Raw genomic sequence first — 23,872 nt, forward strand, 5'->3', positions numbered from 1 at the left:
CAGGTCTAATTGCTTGCCCCGTAGTCTGTTTCTCTTATTCTCTAGCTCAGTAATGGTGTCCTTTTCTAACCAGCTAGAAGTTCCTTTATGCCTCCAGCCTGTGTGCATGCTCAGTCATGTCTGACTCATCTCTGTGACTCCGTGGACTGTAGCCCGCTGGGCTCTTCTGTCCATGGGATTTTCCCAACAAGAATATTGGAGCAGGTTGCCATTTCCTCCTCCAGGGGATCTTCCCGACCCAGAAATCGAACCTGCATCTCTTGAGTCTCCTGCATTGGCATCTCCCGATTCTTTACCACTGGTGCCAGCTGGAAAGCCCCCTTTATTCCTCTAAGCTCTTTTATTCAGTGAAGTTATAGGTCTTATGGATCCCTACTCCTTAGCCTTCACAAATCCCTCGACTTTTTTCTGCCCTTGTTCCCAGACCTTAGGCTAGCCACCAGCATTTCTCTCTTGGTAACTGCAACAGCTTCTTAATTGGTTTCTCTTCCTATCTTGTCTTCCTCCAACCCATTCTTTACTTTATCAAATGCAAAAAGTGATCATGGCACTCACTGTCTTGCTTAAAATGCATTAGTGGTTTCCCAGTGCTCTCACAGTAAACTTTAAATTTCTTATTTTGGTTTATAAACTTGTTTGTCCTGGCCTTTGTTCTTTCAATTTTTAGTTCTTGCCCTTTGCCTCCTTTCCTTTTCACCCCTCGTTAGCTGTTCCTCCTTGTCCTTCATGTTCTTGCTTGGAACCCCTTCCTCTCTGCAGCCTTCTCTGATTGCTTTGCAAGGTTTATGATCTCCTCCAGGCTTCTGTAGCATCCTGTACTTACGATACTTGCTTTTCCCAGCTGTCACCTTTTTTGGATTATGAACCTTTTGGTGACGGGACTGTGTCTTATCCACTATTGTATATCCAGTAACATAACACAGTGCCACTTAGAGATCCAGTGTTTATCTGATGAGTGCCAAAAAGAAAGCATTATTAATATATTTATATAAAATGAAAAACTCAGTTTTTTCATTAATCATTGTCAAGAATCAGGGAGGGATGAGGGGAGGCTTGTCTTGCCCTGTTTCATCCTTCTGAAAAAGTATAAGGATGGGAGGTGATTTTTTTGTGATAACTCTTGAGTTTTAATTTCTGTGGTTGCTGAGTTGTTGTTTAAAGGGAATTTGACTTTAAAGTGACAGAAGAACTTGTATGTTATCGTGGCATAGCAGGATCATCATTATTTCCAGTAATTACCGGTTTAGTTAGTAATGTCAGGTATAGTCTTACAATCTTCTTTAATATTCTTTAGGCAAACTATGGGAATATGGTATGGATTTATTAGACTTCATTAATTTGATTGGGTTGAATTTCAGTTGAAAAGTCTTGCTCTTCTTTACAGCTGGTGAATGCATATGTGATGACAAGCCGAGAGCCCCCTTTAAACACTGCAGCTTGCAGACTCCTACTGGACATCATGCCAGGGCTGGAAACTGCTGTTGTCTTTCAAGAAAAGGTACTTACTAAAAAGAAAAGTCATTGTTTTATTAAATTTTCAAAAATATGTTTGTTTCTTGGTTGCGTCAGGTTTTAGTTGTGGTACGAGGGGCCCCTGTTCCGTCCTGTGGGATCTTCTGATGCAGTGCACGAGCTCTCTAGCTGTGGCTGGTGGGCTCAGTAGTTGTGACTCTCAGGCTTAGTTGCTTTGCAGCATGTGGAATCTTAGTTTCCTGTTTGTGTGTGTGTGTTGAGTTGCTCAGTTGTGTCGGACTCTTTGCCACCCCATGAGCTGTAGCCTGCCAGGCTCCTCTGTCGATGGAGTTCTCCAGGCAAGAGTACTGGAGTGAGGATTCATTCCCTTCTCCAGAGAATCTTCTCAACCCAAGGATTGAACCTGGGTTTCCTGCATTGCAGGCAGGAAATGAGCCACCACAAAGCCCCTTAGTTTCCTGATCAGGGATCAAACCTGCATCCCCTGCATTGCTTGGTGGGTTCTTAACTGCTGGACCACCAGGGCGGAGGTCCCATCATTTTATTATTTAATTGAAGGGTGCTCTGTTTGATTTTTCTTTATTAAAATAATTGTTATAGTTTTTTCTTATTATATTTTATTATAGTAATCTATACTATAAAAACTTAAGAAAACAAAAAAAATAAAAGTAGCTGTTTAATGAGTACTTAAATAGTACTTGCTGCTTGTGTGTACAGTATTTTTAAAATCTTAAGATCTACGTTTTTAGAATGGATTTTTGATCCTATCCAAACTCTTACCTTTTTTAATTTTTAAAAATTGTTTCTTTACAATGTTGTGTTAGTTTCTGCTGTACAGCAAGATAAATCAGTTATGTGTATGCATATAGCCACCCTTTTTTAGATTTTCTTCTCATTTAGGTCACCACAGAGCACTGAGTGGAGTTCCCTGTGCAATACAGTAGATTCTCATCAGTTATCTATTTTATATATAGTAATATGTCATACAGTATATATGTCAATCCCAGTCTCCCAATTCATCCCACCTTCCCCTTTCCTCCTTGGTAACCGTAAGTTTGTTTTCCACATCTGTAATTTGTGACTATTTCTGCTTTGCAGATAAGTTCATCTATATCATTTTTCTAGATTCCGCATATAAGCTATGTTATCCTTATCTTTCTCATACTGACTAACTTCACTCTGTATACCAGTCTCTAGGTCCATTCATGTTGCTGCAAATGGCATTATTTTAGTCCTTTTTATGACTGAGTTATGTTTCATTGTATACATGTACCATATCTTCTTTATTCCTCTGTTGATGAATGTTCAGGTTGCTTCTGTGTCCTGGCTATTGTAAATAGTGCTGCATTGCAGTGTGGGGGTCCTTTTGAATTATGGTTTTCTCTGGTTATATATCCAGGAGTGGGATTGCTGGCTCATACGGTAGCTCTGTTTCTAGGTTTTTAAGGAACCTCCATATTCAGTAGTGGCTGTACCAATTTACATTCTTACCAACAATGTAGGAGATTTCCCTTTTCTCCACACCCTCTCCAGCATTTATACTTTATAGATTTTTTGATGATGGCTGTTCAGACCATTGTGAGGTGATACCTCATTGTAGTTTTATAAAATATTTATTTTTATTGACTGACTTACTTACTTGGCTGTGCCAGGTCCTAGTTGTAGCATGAAGGATCTCAGTGTTTAGTTGTGGCATGTTGGCTCTGTGGTTCTGAGTTGTTGTTTGAAGGGAATTTGACTTTAAAGTGGCAGAAGAACTTGTATAGTATCATCATGGCATAGCAGGATCATAATTATTTCCAGCAAATATAGGTTTAGTTAGTAATGTTAGGTGTAGTCTTACAGTCTTCTCCTCTTGCCTTCAGTCTTTCCCAGCATCAGGGTCTTTTCCAATGAGTCAGCTCTTCCCATCAGATGGCCAAAGTATTAGAGCTTCAGCTTCAGTATCAGTGTTTCCAGTGAATATTCAGGATTAATTTCCTTTAGGATTGACTGGTTTGATATCCTTGCCATCCAAAGGACTCTCAAGACTCTTCTCCAACACCACAGTTCAAAAGCATCAATTCTTCAGTGCTTAGCCTTCTTTACGGTCCAGCTCTCACATCTGTACATAAATATTTGAAAAGCCATAGGTTTGACTATATGGACCTTTGTCAGCAAAGTAATGTCTCTGCTTTTAAACAGGCTGTCTAGGATTGTCATAACTTTTCTTCCAAGGAGCAGCTGTCTTTTAATTTCATGGCTGCAGTCACTGTCAGCGGACATCAGGACCCCAGGAAAATAAAATCTGTCACTGTTTATACTTTTTCCCCATCTATTTGCCATGAAGTAATGGGACTGATGGAACCGGATGCCATGATCTGAGTTTTTTGAATGTTGAGATTTAAGCCAGCTTTTTCACTCTCCTCTTTGACCCTCATCAAGAGGCTCTTTAGTCCTCTTTGCTTTCTGCCATTAGGGTGGTGTCATCTGCTTACCTGATGTTATTGCAGCTTGTGCTTTATCCAGCCTGACATTTCGCATGATGTACTCTGATGTACTCTGCATGTAAGTTAAATAAGCAGGGTGACAATATACAACCTTGATGTACTCCTTTCCCAATTTGGAACCAGTCTTTGTTCCATGTCTGGCTCTAACTGTTGCTTCTTGACCTGCATGCAGGTTTCTCAGGAGGAAGGTAAGGTGGTTTGGTATTCACATCTCTTGAAGAATTTTCCATGGTTTGTTGTGATCCACACAAAGGATTTAGCAGTTTCAATGAGACAGAAGTACATGTTTTTCTGGAATTCCCTTGCTTTCTCTATGATCCAATGGATGTTGGCAATTTGATGCTTTTTCTAAATCTGGCTTGTACATCTGGAAGTTCTTCATTCATGTACTGTTGAAGCCTTGCTTGGAGAATTTGGAGCATTACTTTGCTAGCATGTGAGATGAGTGCAATTGTGTGGTAGTTTGAGCATTCTTTGGCATTCCCCGTTTTTGAGATTGGAATGAAAACTGACCTTTTCCAGTCCTGTGGCCACTGCTGAATTTTCCAAATATGCTGGCATATTGAGTGGAGCACTTGCACAGCATCATCTTTTAGGATTTGAAATAGCTGAGCTGGAATTCATCACCTCCACCGGCTTTGTTAGTAGTGATGCTTCCTATGGCCCACTTGACTTCATTCTCCAGGATGTCTGGCTCTAGGTGGGTGATTACACCATCTTGGTTATCAGGGTCATTAATACCTTTTTGTATAGCTCTGTGTATTCTTGCCATCTTTTCTTAATATATTCTGCTTCTGTTTTATCTATACTATTTTGTCCATTCTGCATGAAATTTTCCCTTGGTAGCTCTGATTTTCTTGAAGAGATCTCGAGTCTTTCCCAGTCTCTTATTTCCTTTATTTCTTTGCATTGTTCACTTAAGAAGGTTTTCTTATCTTTCCTTGCTATTCTTTGTAACTCGGCATTCAGTTTGGTATATTTTTCCTTTTCTCCTTTGTCTTTTGCTACTCTTTTCTCAGCTATTTGTAAGCCCTCCTCAGACAACCATTTTGTCTTGCTGCATTTCTTTTTCTCGGGGATGGTTTTAGTCACCACCTCCTATACAGTGTTAGGTACCTCCGTCCATAGTTCTTCAGGCACTCTGTATCAGATTAATCCCTAGAATCTATTTGTAACTTCCACTGTATAATCCTAAGGGATTTGATCTAGGTCATACCTGAATGGCCTAGTGATTTTCCCTACTTTCTTCTATTTGAGCCTGAATTTTCCATTAAGGAGCTCATGGTCTGAGCCACAGTCAGCTCTATGTCTTGTTTTTGCTGACTGTGTAGAGCTTCTCCATTTTCAGCTGCAAAGAATATAATCAGTCTGATTTCGGTATTGACCATCTGGTGATGTCTATGTAGAGTCATCTCTGGTGTTGTTGGAAGAGGGTGTTTGCTATGAACAGTGTGTTCTCTTGGCAAAACTCTGTTAGCTTTTGCCCTGCTTCATTTTGTACTCCAAGGCCACACTTACCTGTTCCTCCAGGTATATCTTCTACTTTTGTATTCCAGTCCCCTATGATGAACATCTTTTTTTGGTGTTAGTTCTAGAAGGTCTTGTAGGTCTTCATAGAACCGTTCAGCTTCTTTGGCATTAGTGGTTGAGGTGTAGACTTGGATTACTGTGATATTGAGTGGTTTGCCTTGGAAATGAACCAAGATCATTTTGTCATTTTTGAGATTGCACCCAAGTCCTGCATTTCGGACTCTTTTTGACTATGAGGGCTACTCCATTTCTTCTAAGGGATTCTTGCTCACAGTAGGTATGATGGTCATCTGAATTAAATCCGCCCATTCCCATCCATTTTAGTTCACTGATTCTTAAAATGTCGATGTTCACTCTTGCCATCCCCTGTTTGACCACTTCCAATTTACCTTGATTCATGGGCCTAACATTCCAGGTTCCTATGCAATATTGTTCTTTATAGCATTGAACTTTTCTTTCACCACCAGACACATCCACAGCTGGGCGTTGTTTCCGCTTTTGGTTCAGCTTCCTCATTCCTTCTGGAGCTATTCCTCTGTTTTTCTCCAGTAGCATATTGGACACCTACTGACCTGCTGGAGGGTTCCTCTTTCAGTGTCATATCTTTTTGCCTTTTCATACTATTCATGGGGTTCTCCAGACTGATGCTGAAGTGGTTTGCCATTTTTTTCTCTAGTGGACCATGTTTTGTTAGAACTGCCCACCTTGATCCGTCCGTCTTGGGTGGCCCTACATGGCATGGCTCATAGTTTCACTGACAAGGCTGTGATCCATGTGATCATTTTGGTTAGTTTTCTGTGATTGTGGTTTTCGTTCTTTCTGTGCTCTGATGGATGAGGATAAGAGGCTTGTGCAAACTTCTCATAGGGGAGAGACAGGCTGTGGGGAACACAGGGTCTTGTTCTGGTGGGCAGGGCCATGCTCAGTAAATCTTTAGTCCAATTTCCTGCTTATGGGTGAGGCTATGTTCTCTCCCTGTAGTTTGGCCTGAGGCAGCCCAGTCCTAGAGTTTGGTGGGGGTAACTTTATTTTCAGTTCAGTTGCTCAGTTGTGTCTGACTCTGCGACTCCATGGACTGCAGCACACCAGGCCTCGTTGTCCATCACCAGCTCCTGGAGTTTACTCAAACTCATGTCCATTGAGCCGGTGATGCCATCCAACCATCTCATCCTCTGTCATCCCCTTCTCCTCCTGCCTTCAGTGTTTCCCAGCATCAGGGTCTTTTCCAGTGAGTCAGTTCTTCACATCAGGGGACCGAAGTGTTGGGGTTTCAGCTTCAGCATCAGTCCTTCCAATGAATATAGAGGACTGATTTCCTTTAGGATTGACTGGTTTGGTCTCTTTGCAGTCCAAGGGACTCTCAAGAGTCTTCTCCAACACTACAGTTCAAAAGCATCAATTCTTCAGCACCCAGCTTTCTTTATAGTCCAACTGTCATATTCATTCATACATGACTACTGGAAAAACCTTAGCTTTGACTAGACGGACCTTTGTGGGCAAAGTAATGTCTCTGCTTTTTAATATGTTGTCTAGGTTGATCATAACTTTTCTTCCAAGGAGCAAGTATTCTTTAATTTCATGGCTTCAGTCACCATCTGCAGTGATTTTGGAGCCCCCAAAAATAGTCTGCCACTGTTTCCACTGTTTCCCCATCTATTTGCCATGAAGTGATGGGACCAGATGCCATAATCCTAATTTTACACTGGAACCCATATATTATATGTGTGAAAGAGTTTTCTTGAACATGATTTTCCTGTTTGTGCAATGTGTCCTTATAGTTTTGTTTCATTTCTTTATTTAAAAGCTGGTTGTAACTTACTAAGTTGATTCTGTTCGAACTGCTATTAGAAAACTTTGCTGGCTTGTACTTTAGAGATGTTGGAAAAACTTCAGGACTTCCCAGGTGGCGCTAGTGGTAAAGAATCTGCTTGCCAATGCAGGAGACACAAGAGTTTGTTTTATTTTTTCCTCTTTTTCCTGTTTATGCTTGCTGCTTTTTTTTTTTAGTATAAGTATAGTTAATTTATAGTGTTATGTTAATTTCTGCTATACAGCAAAGTGACTCAGTTATATACATATATACATTATATATATTCTTTTCCATTATAGTATATCCCAGGAGATTGGATCTAGTTCCCTTGCTATGCACTAGGACATTGTGGTTTATTCATTCTAAATGTAATATGCATGCTTGCGTGCGTGCATACTAAGTTGCTTCGTTCAAGTCCAACTCTATGCAACCCTATGGACCATATAGTTTATATCTGCTAACCACAAACTCCCAGTCCTTCCCACTCCCTCTACCCACCTTCCTTGGCAACCACAGATCTGTTCTCTATGTCTTTGAGCCTGTAAATAGTTCATTTGTGCCATATTGTAGATGCCACATATAAGTGATATTGTGTATTTGTTTTTGTCTGTCAAACTTACTTCACTCAGTGTGATAATCTCCAGGTCCATCCATGTTGCTGCAAATGACATTATTAAATTCTTTTTAATGGTTGAGTAGTATTCTATTGTGTATATGTACCACATCTTTATCCATTCATCTGTCACTGGACATTTCCGTTGTTTCTGTGTCTTGGCTGTTGTGTGAACAGTGCTGCTGTGAACATGGGGGCGCATGTATCTGTTTGAATTATACTTTTGTCTGGGTATATGCCCAGGACTGGGATTGCTGGATTGTGGTAACTCTGTTTTTATTTTTTGAGGAACCTCTGTGCTGTTTTCCATAGTAGCTGCATCAACTTACTTTCCCACCAACAGTTTAGGAGGGTTCCATTTTCTCCATACCCTCTCCAGAATTTATTTTATAGACTTTTTAATGATGACCGTTCTTTTTTTCCCCCTAATGATGGCCATTCTGACCAGTGTGAAGTGATACTTCATTGTTTTGTTTTTTTAAATAATTTTATTTGTATTTATTTATTTATGGCCATGCTGGGTCTTTGTTACTGTCTGGGCTTTTCTCTAGTAGCAGGAAGCAGGGACTACTCTTAGTTGTGGTGCGAGGGCTTCTCATTGTGATGGGTTCTCATGTTGAGGAGCATGGCCTCTAGGGCTCTTCGGCTTCAGTAATTGAAGCTTCTGAGCTCAGTAGTTACTGCTCCTGGACTCAGAATACAGGCTCCATAGTTGTGGTGAATGGGCTTAGTTGTTCAACATGCGGGATCTTCCCAGATGAGGGATCCAGCTTGTGTCTCCTGCATGGTCCAGTGGATTCTTTACCACTGAGCCACTGGGGAAGCCCTCACTGTAGTTTTGTTTTGCATTTCTCTAATAGTTATGTTAAGCTTCTTCTCATGTGCTTACTTGCCCCTTTATGTCGTTTTTGGGTTTCCCAGGTAGCTCAGTGGTAAAGAATCTGCCTCCCATGCAGGAGACCTGAGTTTGATCCCCAGGTTGGAAAGATACCCTGGAGAAGGAAATGGCAACCCACTCCAATATTCTTGCCTGGAAAATCACATGAACAGGGGACCCTGGCAGGTTATAATCCATGGGTCGCAAAGAGTTGGACACGACTTGGCAGCTAAACAGCAACAGCAGCATGGATTTTCTCCCCTTCTATAGGTTTTTCATTTTTTTATGATTTCCTTTGCTATGGAAAAGCTTTTAAGTTTCATTAGTTTTCATTTGTTTATTTTGTTTTTATTTCTATTGCCTTGGTAGACTGACCTAAGAAAATATTGGTACGATTTATGTTAAGAGACTATTTTGCCCATGTTCCCTTCTAGAAGTTTTATGGCATTATGTATTAGGTTTGTCTTTAAGCCATTTTGAATTTATTTTTGTGCATGATGTGAGAGTGTATCCCAATTTCATTGATTTACACGCAGCTCCAACTTTGCCATACCAGTTGCTGAAGAGACTGTCTTTTTCCCATTTTATATTCTTGCCTCCTTGGTCGAAGATTGATTGACGTTAGGTGTGTGGATTTATTTTGGGGTCTCTATGTTCAGTTCCATTGATCTGGATGTCTATTTTTGTATCAATACCACATTGTTTTGATTACTGTAGCTTTGTAGTATTGTGTGAAGTCTGGGAGAGTTATGTCTCCTGATTTGTTTTTTTCCCTCAGGATTCCTTTGGCAATTCTGGATTTTTTATGGTTCCATATGAATTTTTGGATTATTTATTCCAAATAACTTAGTTCTGCAAAAAATGTAATGGGTAATTTGATAGGGATTGCATTCGGTCTGTAAATTGCTTTGGATAGTATTGCTGTTTTAACAATGTATATTTTCTCAGTTCAAGAGCGTGGGATATCTTCTGATTTCTTTGAATTCTCTTTAATTTCCTTTATTGAAATGTTACAGTTCTTAGTGTAAGAACTTTCTTGGTCAGGTTTATTCCTAGGTATTTTATTTTTTTGGTGTTATTTTGGAAAGGATCGTTTTTTTACATTCCCGTTCTGATATTTCATTGGCAATGTGAAGAAATTTACACAACTGATTTCTGAACGTTAATCTTGTATCCTGCTGCTTTACTGAATTCATTTTTAAGATCTAGTAGTTTTTGTGTGAAGGTCCTTAGGGTTTTCTATATATTGTATCATGTCACTTGCATATAGTGACAGCTTTACCTCTTCCTTTCCAGTTTGCATACCTTTTCTTTCTTTTGTCTCATTGCTGAGGCTTGTATTTCCAATACTATGTTGAGTAGAAGTGGAAAGAGTTGGCATCCTTGTCTTGTTCCAAATTTTAGTGGGAATGCTTTCAGGTTTTCACCATTGAGCATTGTATTGGCTGTCTGTCTGTCAGCAATAGCTTATATTATGTTGAGATATATTCCCCTCTGTACTCACTTTGATAAGGGGGTTTTTAAAAAAAATTTATTTGTTTAATCGTTTTATTTTTGGCTTTGTTGGGTCTTCATTGCTGCACGGGCTTTTCTCTAGTTTCAGTGAGTGGAGGCTACTCACTGTGGTTCATGGCCTTCTAATTGCAGTGGCTTCTCTTATTGGGGAGCATGGGTTAGAGGGTGTTCAGGCTGGAGTAGTTGCAGCATGTGGACTGAGTAGTTGCAGCTCCTGGCCTCTAGAGGACAGGCTCAGTAGTTGCGGTGCATAGGCCTGGTTGCTCTGCGGCATGGAGGGTCTTCCCAGATCAGGGGTTGGACCTGAGTCTCCTTTATTGGCAGGTGGATTCTTTACCACTGAGCCACCAGGGAAGCCCCAGTAAGAGTTTTTGTCGTGAATGATATTGAATTTTCTCAAATGCTTTCTCTGTGTCTATTGAAACGATTGTGTGGTTTTCAAGATTTCTTTTGTTTATATGGTGTATTACATTGGTTTGCATATGGTGAACCATCCTTGTTAACTTTGGATGAATCCCACTTAGTTGTGGTATGTCATCTTTTTTAGCTGTTGTTGGATTCAGTTTGCTAACATTTTGTGGAGAAGTCTTGTGTCTATATTCATCAAGGATATTGACCTGTAATATTCTTTTTTTTTTTTCTCTCAAAAATTTTTTTGGCTGTACTGAGTGTTGTTGTGTGGATTTTTTTCTATTTATGGCAAGCGGGGACTACTCTATAGTGGCATGTGAATCTTCATCAGGGATCAAACCCATGTTATCTGCATTTGCAGGTGGATTGTTTACACCCGAGCCACCAAGGAAGCCCTGTAATTTTCTTTTTTGATGGTATCTTTGGGTTTTGCTATCAGGGAGATGGTACCTTTATAGAATGTCTTTGGGAGTCTCCTCTTCAATCTTTTGAAGGAATTTGAGAAGGGTCAATATAAATTCTTCTTTGTGTATTTGGTAGAACTTGCCTGTGAAGTCATGTGGTCCTAGACTTTTGTTTGTAGAGAGTTTTTTTGTTGTTATTTTTTAAATTACAGATTTTATTTCACTTTTAGTGAGCAGTCTGTTCAAATTGTCTCTTCTTAGTCTGTTTTGGAGGGCTGTATGTTTTTAGAAAGTTGTCTGTTTCTTCTAGGTTGTCAAGGTTGTTGACATATAACTGTTTGTAAATTTCTCTTAAGGTTTTTTTGTACTTCTGTGGTATGGGTTGAGGTTTCTCTTTTTTCATTTCTTATTTTGTTTATTTGGGCTCTCTCTTTTCTTCTTGGTGAGCCTGACCAGAGGTTTGTTAGTTTTATTTACTATTTCAAAGCATGAACTCTTGGTTTCTTTTTTTTTTTGGTTGCACCACAAGGATTGGGGGATCTTAGTTCCCCAAAAAGGGATCAAACCCAGGCTCTTGGCAGTGAAAGTGCAGAGTCTTAACCACTGGACCACCCGGCTTCTTACTGCCATGGCTTCTCTTGTTGTGGTGCACAGGCTCCTTGGAATTCCCTTTCTATTTTTTAAACCTCTATTGTATTTATTTCCTCCCTTATCTTTGTTATTTCCTTCCTTCTGCTGACTTTGGGTTTTGTTTGTTCTTTTTTTCTAATTTTTTTAGGTGATAAGTTAGCTTGTTTGAGATTTGTCTTTTATTTTTGAAGTGTGCTTATTACATCACTCTGAACTTCTCTCTGAGAATTGCTTTTGCTGCATCCCATAGATTTTGTATGGTTGTGTTTGCATTGTCATTTTTCTTAAGATATTTAAAAAAAATTATTTTTGGCTGTGCTGGATATTTGTTGATATGTGGGCCTTTCTCTAGTTCTGGGGAGCGGGGGCTACTCATCACCTGCTGTGCAAGGGCTTCTCATTGCAGTGACTTCTTTTGTGGAGCATAGGCTCTCAGGTGCATGGGTTTCAGTAGTTGTGGTATATGTGGGCTCAGTAGTTGCACCTGCTGGGTCCTAGAGCATAGGCTCAATAGTTGGGGTGCACGGTGTTAGTCATGGTATGTGAGATCTTCCCAGATCAGGGATTAAACCAATGTCTCCTGCTTTGGCAAGTGCATTCTTTACCACTGAGTTGCCAGGAAAGCCCCTCATTGTAATTTTGATTTGCATTTCTGTAATAATTCAAACTGTTATTCTTAATGATGAGTAGTCTTCTCCAGTGGTGAAGTACATTCCATTTTGAGGAAGCCTATCCTATTCTTCATGATGGTGTGATCACTCACCTAGAGCCAGACATCCTGGAATGTGAAGTCAAGTGGGCCTTAGGAAGCATCACTACGAACAAAGCTAGTGGAGGTGATGGAATTCCAGTTGAGCTATTTCAAATCCTGAAAGGTGATGCTGTGAAAGTGCTGCACTCAATACGCCAGCAAATTTGGAAAACTCAGCAGTGGCCACAGGACTGGAAAAGGTCAGTTTTCGTTCCAATCCCAAAGAAAGGCAATGCCAAAGAATGCTCAAACTACCGCACAATTGCACTCATCTCACATGTTAGTAAAGTAATGCTCAAAATTCTCCAAGCCAGGCTTCAGCAATACGTGAACCGTGAACTTCCAGATGTTCAAGCTGGTTTTAGAAAAGGCAGAGGAACCAGAGATCAAATTGCCAATATCTGCTGGATCATCAAAAAAGCAACGGAGTTCCAGAAAAAACATCTATTTCTGCTTAAAAAACATCTATTTCTGCTTTATTGACTATGCCAAAGCCTTTGACTGTGTGGATCACAATAAACTGTGGAAAATTCTTCAAGAGATGGGAATACCAGACCATCTGACCTGTCTCTTGAGAAACCTGTATACAGGTCAGGAAGCAACAGTTAGAACTGGACATGGCACAACAGACTGGTTCCAAATAGGAAAAGGAGTACATCAAGGCTGTATATTGTCACCCTACATCAAGGCTGTATATTGTCACCCTGCTTATTTAACTTATATGCAGGGTACATCATGAGAAACGCTGGGCTGGAAGAAACACCAGCTGGAATCAAGATTGCCGGGAGAAATATCAATAACCTCAGATATGCAGATGACACCATCCTTATGGCAGAAAGTGAAGAAGAACTAAAGAGCCTCTTGATGAAAGTGAAAGAGGAGAGTGAAAAAGTTGGCTTAAAGCTCAACATTCAGAAAACTAAGATTATGGCATCTAGTCCCATCACTTTATGGCAAATAGATGGGGAAACAGTGGAAACAGTGTCAGACTTTATTTTTTGGGGGCTCCCAAATCGCTGCTGATGGTGATTGCAGCCATGAAATTAAAAGACGCTTACTCCTTGGAAGGAAGGTTATGGCCAACCTAGATAGCATATTTAAAATCAGAGACATTACTTGGCTAGCAAAAGTCCGTCTAGTCAAGGCTATGGTTTTTCCAGTGGTCATGTATGGATGTGAGAGTTGGACGGTGAAGAAAGCTGAGCGCCGCAGAATTGATGCTTTTGAACTGTGGTGTTGGAGAAGACTCTTGAGAGTCCCTTGGACTGCAAGGAGATCCAATCAATCCATCCTAAAGGAGATCAGTCCTGGGTGTTCATTGGAAGGACTGATGTTGAAGCTGTAACTCCAATACTTTGGCCACCTCATGCGAAGAGTTGACTCATTGGAAAAGACCCTAATGCTGGGTAGGATAGGGGGCAGGAAGAGAAGAGGACGACAGAGGATGAGATGGTTGGATGGCATCACTGACTCGATGGACATGGGTTTGGGTAGACTCCAGGAGTTGGTGATGGACAAGAGAGGCCTGGCGTGCTGCAATTCATGGGGTCGCAAAGAGTTGGACACGACTGAGCGACTGAACTGAATCCTGTTCTTGATGGTATTTTATATTCACTTAGTTAACATTTGAAGGGTGTACTGTGCTGTTTTATGTTATGTACTGAGAATAATTTGTCAGCAATATAAGAGCTTATATTTACATATGCATTTGGATGGACCAACACAAACTGATACTTTCAAATAAGAATAAGTGCTCTGAAAACCAGGAAATAGTAATTTGATAATGACTGTATACTTGAGTTGTAAAAAGTTAGTTGCTCAATTTTAGAAGTAATGTAAATATTTTGTCCCTTGCCTTTACAAATTTGCAGTGTGAATTGGGTATGCCACATAGCTTTCTTTATATACTAAAAATTTAATCTTCTGAAGCAATCTGGAAGTCTCAATATAGTTAAACATGTAAACCAAGCGAAAGATCTGGAAATAGATTTTTCTTAACAATTAAGAATTTTATTACATAATTGTACCATATAGTGCATTTTAGAGAATAACATTGTTATTAATGCTATAGTTTGCAGTATTATGTAGGTTGGACTTAAAAATTTCTCATTAGTTACCATTGTGGGAGTCCCAAAAGAAATCTATCTTCTGTGAAAAATGTTTTAATGTGAGTTCTTTTGAAAAGCATGATGAAAATGAGGCATTTACAACAGTGTATCTCTATATACAAGATTTGTAGACGATTACTGATGTTTTTACTGGTCTTTGTAAAAGTTTCCTGGTTGTCACTGTAGGCAAATCATCTCTCAGTTGTGTCTGACACTTTGCGACCCCATAGACTGCAGCACACCAGGCCTCCCTGTCCGTCACCAGCTCCCAGAGTTTACTCAAACTCATGTCCATCGAGTCTGTGATGCCATCCAACCATCTCATCCTCTGTTGTCCCCTTCTCCTCCCACCTTCAATCTTTGCCCGCGTCAGGGTCTTTTCCAGTGAGTCAGCTCTTCGCATCAGATGGCCAAAGTATTGGAATTTCGGCTTCAGCATCAGTCCTTCCAATGAATATTCAGGACTGATGTCCTTTAGGATGGACTGGTTGGATCTCCTTGCAGTCCAAGGGACTCTCAAGAGTCTTCTCCAACACAACAGTTCAAAAGCATCGATTCTTCTGCGCTCAGCTTTCTTTATAGTCCAACTCTCACATCCATACATGACTACTGGTAAAACCATGGCTTTGACTATAGGGACCTTTGTTGGCAAAGTGATGTCTCTACTTTTTCATATGCTATCTGGGTTTGTCACAGCTTTTCTTCCAAGGAGCAGGCGTCTTTTAGTTTCATGGCTGCAGTCACCATCTGCAGTGATTTTGGAATCCAAGAAAATAAAGTCTGTCACTGTTTCCATTTTTCCCCATCTATTTCTCATGAAATGATGGGACTGGATGCCATGATCTTAGTTATTTGAATGTTGAGTTTTAAGCTAGCTTTTTCACTCTCCCCTTTCACCATCGAAAAACTCTTGAGTTCCTCTTTACTTTCTGCCATTAGGGTGGTGTCATCTGCATATCTGAGGTTATTGATATTTTTCACGGCAATCTTGATTGCAGTTTGTGCTTCATCCAGCCCAGCTTTTTGCATGATACACTCTGCATATAAGTTAGATAAGCAGGGTGACAATATACAACCTTGATGTACTCCTCTCCCAGTTTGGAACCAGCCCATTGTTCCCTGTCCGGTTCTAACTGTTGCTTCTTGACCTGCATACAGGTGTCTCAGGAGGCAAGTAAAGTGGTCTGGTATTCCGTCTCTTGAAGAATTTTCCAGTTTGTTGTGATCCACACAGTCAAAGGCTTTGGTGCAGTCAATGAAGCAGAAGTAGATGTTTTTCTGGAATTCTCTTGCTTTTTCTATGATGCAGGGGTGTTGGTAATTTGATCTCTGGTTTGTCTGCTTTTTCTAAATCCAGCTTGTACATCTGGAAGTTCTTGGTTCATGTACTGTTGAAGCCTAGCTTGAAGGATTTTGAGCATCACCTTGCTATCATGTGAAATGAGTGCAATTGTGCAGTAGTTTGAGGATCCTTGGCATTGTCCTTCCCTGGGATTGAATGAAAACTGATCTTTTCCAGTTCTGTGGGCACTGCTGAGTGTGTAAGTTAATGAGTCAGAAATCATTATTTTTGGGGACCTTGCTGGTGGCCCAGTGGTTTAAGTCTCTGCTTCCACTGTGGGGTGCATGGATTCGATACCTGCTTGGGGAACTTGGATCCTTGAATGCTCTGGGGGCATGGCCAAAAAAGAAAAATGATTAATTTTTGGACAGATCGGCTATTGGTGTTTCACAGAACTATTGTTAAAGCTCATTAGAGCTTTGTTTCTCAGACTTTGTGAACCCATAGTTGCACATTTTACATTGGAACCCATATATTATATATGGAAGAGTTTTCTTGAACATTGTTTTTCCCTTTGTTCTGTATGTCCTTACAGTTTCTTTTTATTTAAAAACTGGTTGTGAGGTACTAAACTGATTCTATTCTAGCTGTTGTTTTAAAAAAAGTTGCTGGCTTGCACTTTCTGAGACGTTGGAATATCTTGAAGTTTTGTTTTATTTTTTTGTTTATGCTTGCTTTTTTTCTTTAGTAGAAGTATAATTGATTTAACGTGTTGTTAATTTCTGTTATACAGCACAGTGACTCAGTGATAGACATATGTACATTCTTTTATATATATATGTAAATTTCCGTTTTCTTTCCCATTATGGTGTCTCAGAGGAGACTGGATCTAGCTCCCTGTGCTGTGCTCCAGGACGTTGTTGTCTATTCATTCAAATGTGATAATTTATATCTACAACCCCCAAACCCCTAGTCTATCCCTCGTCGTCCTCCCACGTGCCCACTTGGCAACCACAAGTCCGTTCCCTGTCTGAGCCTGTTTCTGTTTTGTAGATAGGTCCATTTGTACTATATTTAATTTATTTTTTTCCTCACTATATATATATTATTGAAGTATAGTTGACTTGCAGTGTTTCAGGTGCACAACAAGGTGATTCAGTTATACATATACACATATATCATTTTTGAGATTATTTTCCTTTATAGGTTATTACAAGATACTGATTATAGTTCTCTATGCTGTACAGTAAACCTTTGTTGCTTGTTGCACATCTGTTTTTTAATTAGAAAGCTAGCATTCTGTTAATACTAAGTCAAACAAGTGAAATCAGAATGTTGTGTATTTTTTAGACAAATTTGTAAGTTTTCTAAAACATATAAATATTGGAAAGCTTTTCTACCAGATAAAGGCTTGAGAAAGAACATACAAAAAAGAGAGGGAGAATTGGAAAACATAAACTAAATGAAGTGGGAACACTGAATATGAAATAGAAAAAGTGAAACTAGGTAAAAGAAAAAGATCATCATATAGCAGTCCAGTTGGTTTTAAACATGACTGCTTATTAGAAATATATCTGGATCTCTGGAGGAAAAAAAGCAATACCTGGGCATTTGTATTTTTTAAAAAATTTGAAGATAATTCTGATATGCATCTATATGGATTTTAAAAAATGATTATTTTTTTCTATTGTACCTTTGATGATACAGAGTTCTATTATTTTTCTGTTGACCACTTATGATACAATGGTATAAGTGAGTAATTACATAATCACAGTAGTAAAAGGTGTTTATCAGTTTTCACAATCAATAGCCAAAAAAAAAAAAAAAGATAATTACAGTTGCAAGCCATAATGGGAACATGATTAAGTTAACAATATAATATAACTACATACAGTTTGGGGGTCAAGCTCAGTGATGTGGTAAGTGGAAGTACATATATGCACATGTCTTCATCCACCCGGCCAGTCTGTGTCTTTTGGTTGTTGCATTTAATCCATTTATATTTACGATAATTATCCATATGTATGATCCTATTACTGTTTTCTTAATTGTTTTAGGTTTGTTTTCTGTAGGTGTTTTCCTTCTCTTGTGTTTCTTGCCTTTAGCATTTGTTGTAAATCTGGTTTGGTGGTGCTGACTTCTCTTAACTTTTGCTTGTGTGGAAAGCTTTTGATTTCTCCATCAAATTTGAATGAGAGTCTTGCTGGGTAGAGTATTCTTGGTATAGCTTCTTCCCTTTCATCATTTAAATATATTGTGCCATTCCCTTTTGGCTTGTAGGGTTTCTGTTGAGAAGTCAGCTGATAGCCCAATGGGAGTTCCCTTGTATGTTTTTTTGTCCTTTTTCCCATCGCTTTTAATATATTATCTTTGTCTTTAATTTTTTTCAGTTTGATTACTGTGTGTAATCACACATACTGCTGACCCATGTCTCCACAGAAGACCTTCCAGCACTTGCAAGTAGTTTTGGTTCAGTCTCTTGTCACTGTTCCATTCCTCTGGATCTTGGGTGCACAGTATTTTGTTTGTGCCTTCCAAGACTAAAGTCTTTGTTTCCCCCCATCTGTGGAAGCCCTATAATCAAAATCCCACTGGCCATCAAGGCCAGATTCCCTGGGGTTCCCAGGATTTGTGTGCCATATTTTAGATAACACATGTAAGTTATATTTCATGTGGTATTTGTCTTTCTCTGTCTGACTTGTTTAGTGTGAAAATCTCTAATTGTATCCATGTTGCTGCAAATGGCATTATTTTGTTCTTTTTTATGGCTGAGTAGTAGTCCATTGTATACAGAAGCATGTCATCTTCATCCATTCATCTGTTGATGGGCAATTAGGTTGTTTCTGTGTCTTGGCTGTTGTGCATAGTTCTGCTCTGAACATATCGATGCATGTATCTTTCTGTCTGGGTTTATACCCAGGAGTGGGATTGCTGGATCCTGTTAACTCTATTTTTAGTTTTTTGAGGAGCCTCCATACTGTTTTCTGTAGTGGCTGCCATCAACTTATATTCCCACCAACAGTGTAGGAGGGTTCTGTTTTCTCCACACCCTCTAGCATTTGTTATTTGTAAACTTGTAAACAAAATAATCTATTTACTTATTTATTTTTGGTTATGCTGGCTCGTCCTTGCTGTATACAGGCTTTTTCTAGTTGTGGAGAGTGGGGGCTGCTCTCTAGTTGTGGTGCACAGGCTCCTCATTGTGGTTTTGCCTCTCGTTGCAGGCTCTAGGGTGAGCGGGCTTCAGTAGTTGTGGCACAGGGGCTCAGTAGTTGTGGTGCATGTGCTTAGTTGCATGTGGAATCTTCCTGGACCAGGGATCGAACTGGTGTCCCCCACATTGTGAGGTGGATTCCCATCCACTATATCACAAGGGAAGTCCTATTTGTAGACTTTTTAATGATGGCCATTCACACATCTCTGGTGTGAGATGGTACCTCCTTGTAATTTCGATTTCTCTCTCTAATAATTACTGATGTTGAGCATCTTTTCATGTGCCTACTGGCCATCTGTATGTCTTCTTGGAGAAATGTCTATTAATGTCTTCTGTCCATTTTTTTTTTAAATTGACTTTCTTTTGTTGTTGAGTTGTATGAACTGTATATTTTGGAGATAAATTCCTTGTTGGTTGCATCATTGCAAGTATTTCTGTAGGGTTTCTATTCGTTCTTTTTTTTATGATTTACTTTGCTGTGCAAAAGCTTTTAAGTTTGATTTTGTCTCATTTGTCTATTTTTGGTTTTATTTCTGTTACTTTGGTGAAAGTGAAAATGTAAGTTGTTCAGTCATGTCTAACTCTTTGCAACCCCATGGACTGTAGTCCTTCAGGCTCCTCTGTCCATGGCATTCTCCAGGCAGGAATACTGGAGTTGGTTGCCATTTCCTCTTCTAGGGAATATTACCAACTTAAGGATTGAACCTCGGTCTCTTGCATTGCAGGTAAATTCTTTACCGTTTTTTGCCACCAGGAAGCCTTGGTAGATTAAGAAAACATTGGTACAGTTTATGTCAGAGAATGTTTTGCCTATGCTCTCTTCTAGAAGTTTTATGGTGTCCTGAGTTACGTTTAAGTCTTAGCTATATTGAGTTTATTTTTCTGCATGATGTGTGGGTGTGTCCTAACTTCATTGATTTACGATGCCAACCTTTCCAGTACCACTTGCTGAAGAGACTGTTTCCTGTTTTTATGTTCTTACCTCCTTGGTTGAAGATTGGTTGACCAGTCTTTGTGTAGGTTTATTTCTGGGCTCTCTGTTCTGGGCTCTGTTCCGTTGATCTGGATGTCTGTTTTTGTACCGATACCACATTGTTTTGATTACTGTAGCTTTGTAGTATTGTGTGAACTCTGGGATAGTTATGTCTCTTGATTTCCACCCCATCCCCCCAAGGATTCCTTTCGCAACTCTGGGTCTTTTATGGTTCCATATGAATTTTTGGATTAGTTATTCTAGTTCTGCAAAAGATGTCATGGGTAATTTGCAAATCTGGAAAACTCAGCAGTGGCTGCAGGACTGGAAATGGTCAGTTTTCATTCCATTTGCAAAGAAAGGCGATGCCAAAACATGCTCAAACTACCACACAATTGCACTCATCTCACACGCTAGTAAAGTAATGCTCAAAATTCTCCAAGCCAGGCTTCAGCAGTACGTGAACTGTGAACTTCCAGATGTTCAAGCTGATTTTAGAAAAGGCAGAGGAACCAGAGATCAAATTGCCAACACCCACTGGATCATCGAAAAAGAGGGTTCCAGAAAAACATCTATTTCTGCTTTATTGACTATGCCAAAGCCTTTGACTGTGTGGATCACAATAAACTGTGGAAAATTCTGAAGGAGATGGGAATACCAGACCACCTGACCTACCTCTTGAGAAACCTGTATGCAGGTCAGGAAGCAACAGCCAGAACTGGACATGGAACAACAGACTGGTTCCAAATAGGAAAAGGAGTACGTCAAGGCTGTATATTGTCACCCTGCTTATTTAACTTATATGCAGAGTACATCATGAGAAACGCTGGGCTGGAAGAAGCACAAGCTGGAATCAAGATTGCTGGGAGAAATATCAATAACCTCAGATATGCAGATGGCACCACCCTTATGGCAGAAAGTGAAGAAGAACTAAAGAGTCTCTTGATGAAGGTGAAAGAGGAGAGTGGAAAAGTTGGCTTAAAGCTCAACATTCAGAAAACTAAGATCATGGATCCGGTCCCATCGCTTCATGGCAAATAGATGGGGAAACAGTGGAAACAGTGGCTGACTTTATTTTTGGGGGCTCCCAAATCACTGCAGATGGTAATTGCAGCCATGAAATTAAAAGACGCTTACTCCTTGGAAGGAAAGTTATGACCAACCTAGACAGCATATTAAAATGCAGAGACGTTACTTTGCCAACAAAGGTCCGTGTAGTCAAGGCTATGGTTTTTCCAGTGGTCACGTATGGATGTGAGAGTTGGACTGTAAAGAAAGCTGAGTGCCAAAGAATTGATGCTTTTGAACTGTGGTGTTGGAGAAGACTCTTGAGAGTCCCTTGGACTGCAAGGAGATCCAACCAGTCCATCCTAAAGGAGATCAGTCCTGGGTGTTCAGTGGAAGGACTGATGTTGAAGCTGAAATTCCAATACTTTGGCCACCTGATGGGAAGAGCTGACTCATTGGAAAAGACCCTGATGCTGGGAAAGATTGAGGGCAGGAGGAGAAGGGGACGACAGAGGATGAGGTGGTTGGATGGCATCACCAACTCAATGAACATGGGTTTGGGTAGACTCCGGCAGTTGGTGATGGATAGGGAGGCCTGGTGTGCTGCGGTTCATGGGGTCGCAAAGAGTCGGACACGACTGAGCGACTGAACTGAACCGAACTGAATTTGATAGGGATTCATTCAATATGTAGATTGCTTTGGGGAGTATTGCCATTTTAACAGTACTAATTCTTCCAATCCGGAAGCATAGGATATCTTTCCATTTCTTTGACTTCTCTTAATTTCCTTTATTAATATTTCGTGGTTCTCAGTCTTTCACTTCTGTGGTCAGGTTTATTCCTAGGTTTTATTTTTTTAGTGTGATTTTAAAAGATACTATTTTTTTACATTCCCTTTCTGATATTTTATTGGTAGTCCAACTCTCACATCCATACATGACTACTGAAAAAACCATAGCTTTGACTGTAGGGACCTTTGTCTGTGAAGTAATATCTCTGCTTGAAGAGATATCTCTGTTGAAGCCTTGCTTAGAGAATTTTTAGCATTACTTTGCTAGCATGTGAGATGAGTGCAATTGTGGTAGTTTGAACATTCTTTGGCATTGCCTTTCTTTGGGATTGGAATGAAAACTGACTGTTTCCAGTCCTGTGGCCGCTGCTGAGTTTTCCAAATTTGCTGGCAGATTGAGTGCAGCACTCTCACAGCATCATCTTTTAGGATTTGAAATAGCTCAGCTGGAATTTCATCACCTCCACTAGCTTTGTTTGTAGTGATGCTTCCTAAGGCCCACTTGACTTCACATTCCTGAATGTCTGGCTCTAGGTGGGTGATCACACCATCATGGTTATCTGGGTCATCAAGATCTTTTTCGTATAGTTCTTCTTAATATCTTCTGCTTCTGTTAGGTCCATACTGTTTCTCTCCTTTATCGTGCCCATCTTTGCATGAAATGTTCCCTTGGTATCTCTAATTTTCTTGAGATCTCTAGTCTTTCCCAGTCTATTATTTTTCTCTATTTGTTTGCATTGATCACTGGGAAAGGCTTTCTTACCTCTCCTTGCTATTCTTTGGTTAAAATGGTTGTCTGAGGGGAGGCCTTATAAATAGCTGAGAAGAGAAGCTAAAGACAAAGGAGAAAAGGAAAGATACACTCATTTGAATGAAGAGTTCCAAAGAATAGCAAGGAGAGATAAGAAAGCCTTCCTCAGTGATCAGCTTTCTCCTTGGCAAGTAAATTTTCTAATTTGTCTTGGCTCCTCCTTACAGTTTTTAGGTCCTTTTTACAGTAATCTGCATTTCTATTGATAGTTTTTCTTAATTCCTTCAGTATTTTCATTACCTTCTTTTTGAATTTAGTGTCTGTTAGACTGAAGAGGTCTGTTTTACTGTTTGTTCCTTCAAGGGAATTCTCTTGATCTTTTAACTGGGAGTGTGCTTCTTCATGTTGTTTATATTTCTCTTACTCTGTGAGTTCAATTATCTACTATAGTCTTGGAAGGCTTATTTATTTGTGGGAGTTTCCTCTGAGTAGCTTGTGTGGTTTTACTATGTTTTTGGCATGAAGGCTCTCTTTGGTTTGGGTTCTTACAGTCTTTGCTCAGTCTGTGCTGGCTGTTATCCCCTTGGTAGAAGCTACACAGATACATGACCTGACTGTGGGACCCTTGATGGTGGCGCTGCTTGTGCCTGGTGGGGAGATGGGGGCATTTGTTGAAGCTCAGTCCTGGGACCCTTGGCCAGCTAGCCGCACCTGCCTCTGGAGTCTGAAGTCATAGTACTGGCTCGTGCCTACTTCTGAGACTTCTGTAGGTTGGTGCCTTGCCACCTGAGAGAACATGCAGAGAAAGAAACTTCTATGGAGTAGCCACCCCTCTCCTCACAGGACCCCCAACAACGAGGTCTTGCTTCTCTGGTGGGCCCAGGCTTCTTCCCTATGCCTTTGGTTATTGTGCACCACACCTTAGTCCCCTCAGGCTGTTGCTGTGCAGCCAAACCCAGTCCTGTCCCCAGTTCTCACCTTCAGAGCACTAGCCTCAGTACTCAGCCCCTGCCCTCTCAGCAGAAGGGCAAGCGTCTGGGGTTGGGAAGTGTCAGGTGGTGGCACCGACTGTCTCTGCTGGTCTTTCTCTGTTTTGCCCTATGCAAACTGGTTACTGCACTCTTCTCTGAGGCTCTGAAGCTCCCCTTCTGTCCTAGCTGATCTCCTTGCCAGTGAGGGGTCTTCCGAGTTTTCAAACTTCTCCTTTTTCACAGCTCCATCCCAGGTGTACAGGTCCTGCCCG

General features: G+C 40.2%; 1 protein-coding gene across 47 annotated transcripts in view; it reads left to right on the forward strand.

The window, feature by feature from the left end:
* Positions 1-23,872, forward strand: part of DCAF1 (DDB1 and CUL4 associated factor 1) — a 98,757-nt gene that overhangs the window by 24,133 nt on the left and 50,752 nt on the right. For all 47 annotated transcript variants that reach the window (XR_014064059.1, XR_014064063.1, XR_014064070.1 and 44 more), the window contains one exon: positions 1,385-1,498. Coding sequence is in view for 26 of the 47 variants with exons in the window: in XM_081525220.1 (XP_081381346.1) it covers positions 1,385-1,498 (114 nt within the window). In the remaining 21 variants the exon portion in view is untranslated. The remainder of the gene's footprint in view (positions 1-1,384; positions 1,499-23,872) is intronic.

This window comes from Giraffa tippelskirchi, chromosome 9 (genome assembly GCF_054371585.1).
Source record: "Giraffa tippelskirchi isolate mGirTip1 chromosome 9, T2T-mGirTip1v1.2.pri, whole genome shotgun sequence".
Lineage (NCBI taxonomy): Eukaryota > Metazoa > Chordata > Mammalia > Artiodactyla > Giraffidae > Giraffa > Giraffa tippelskirchi.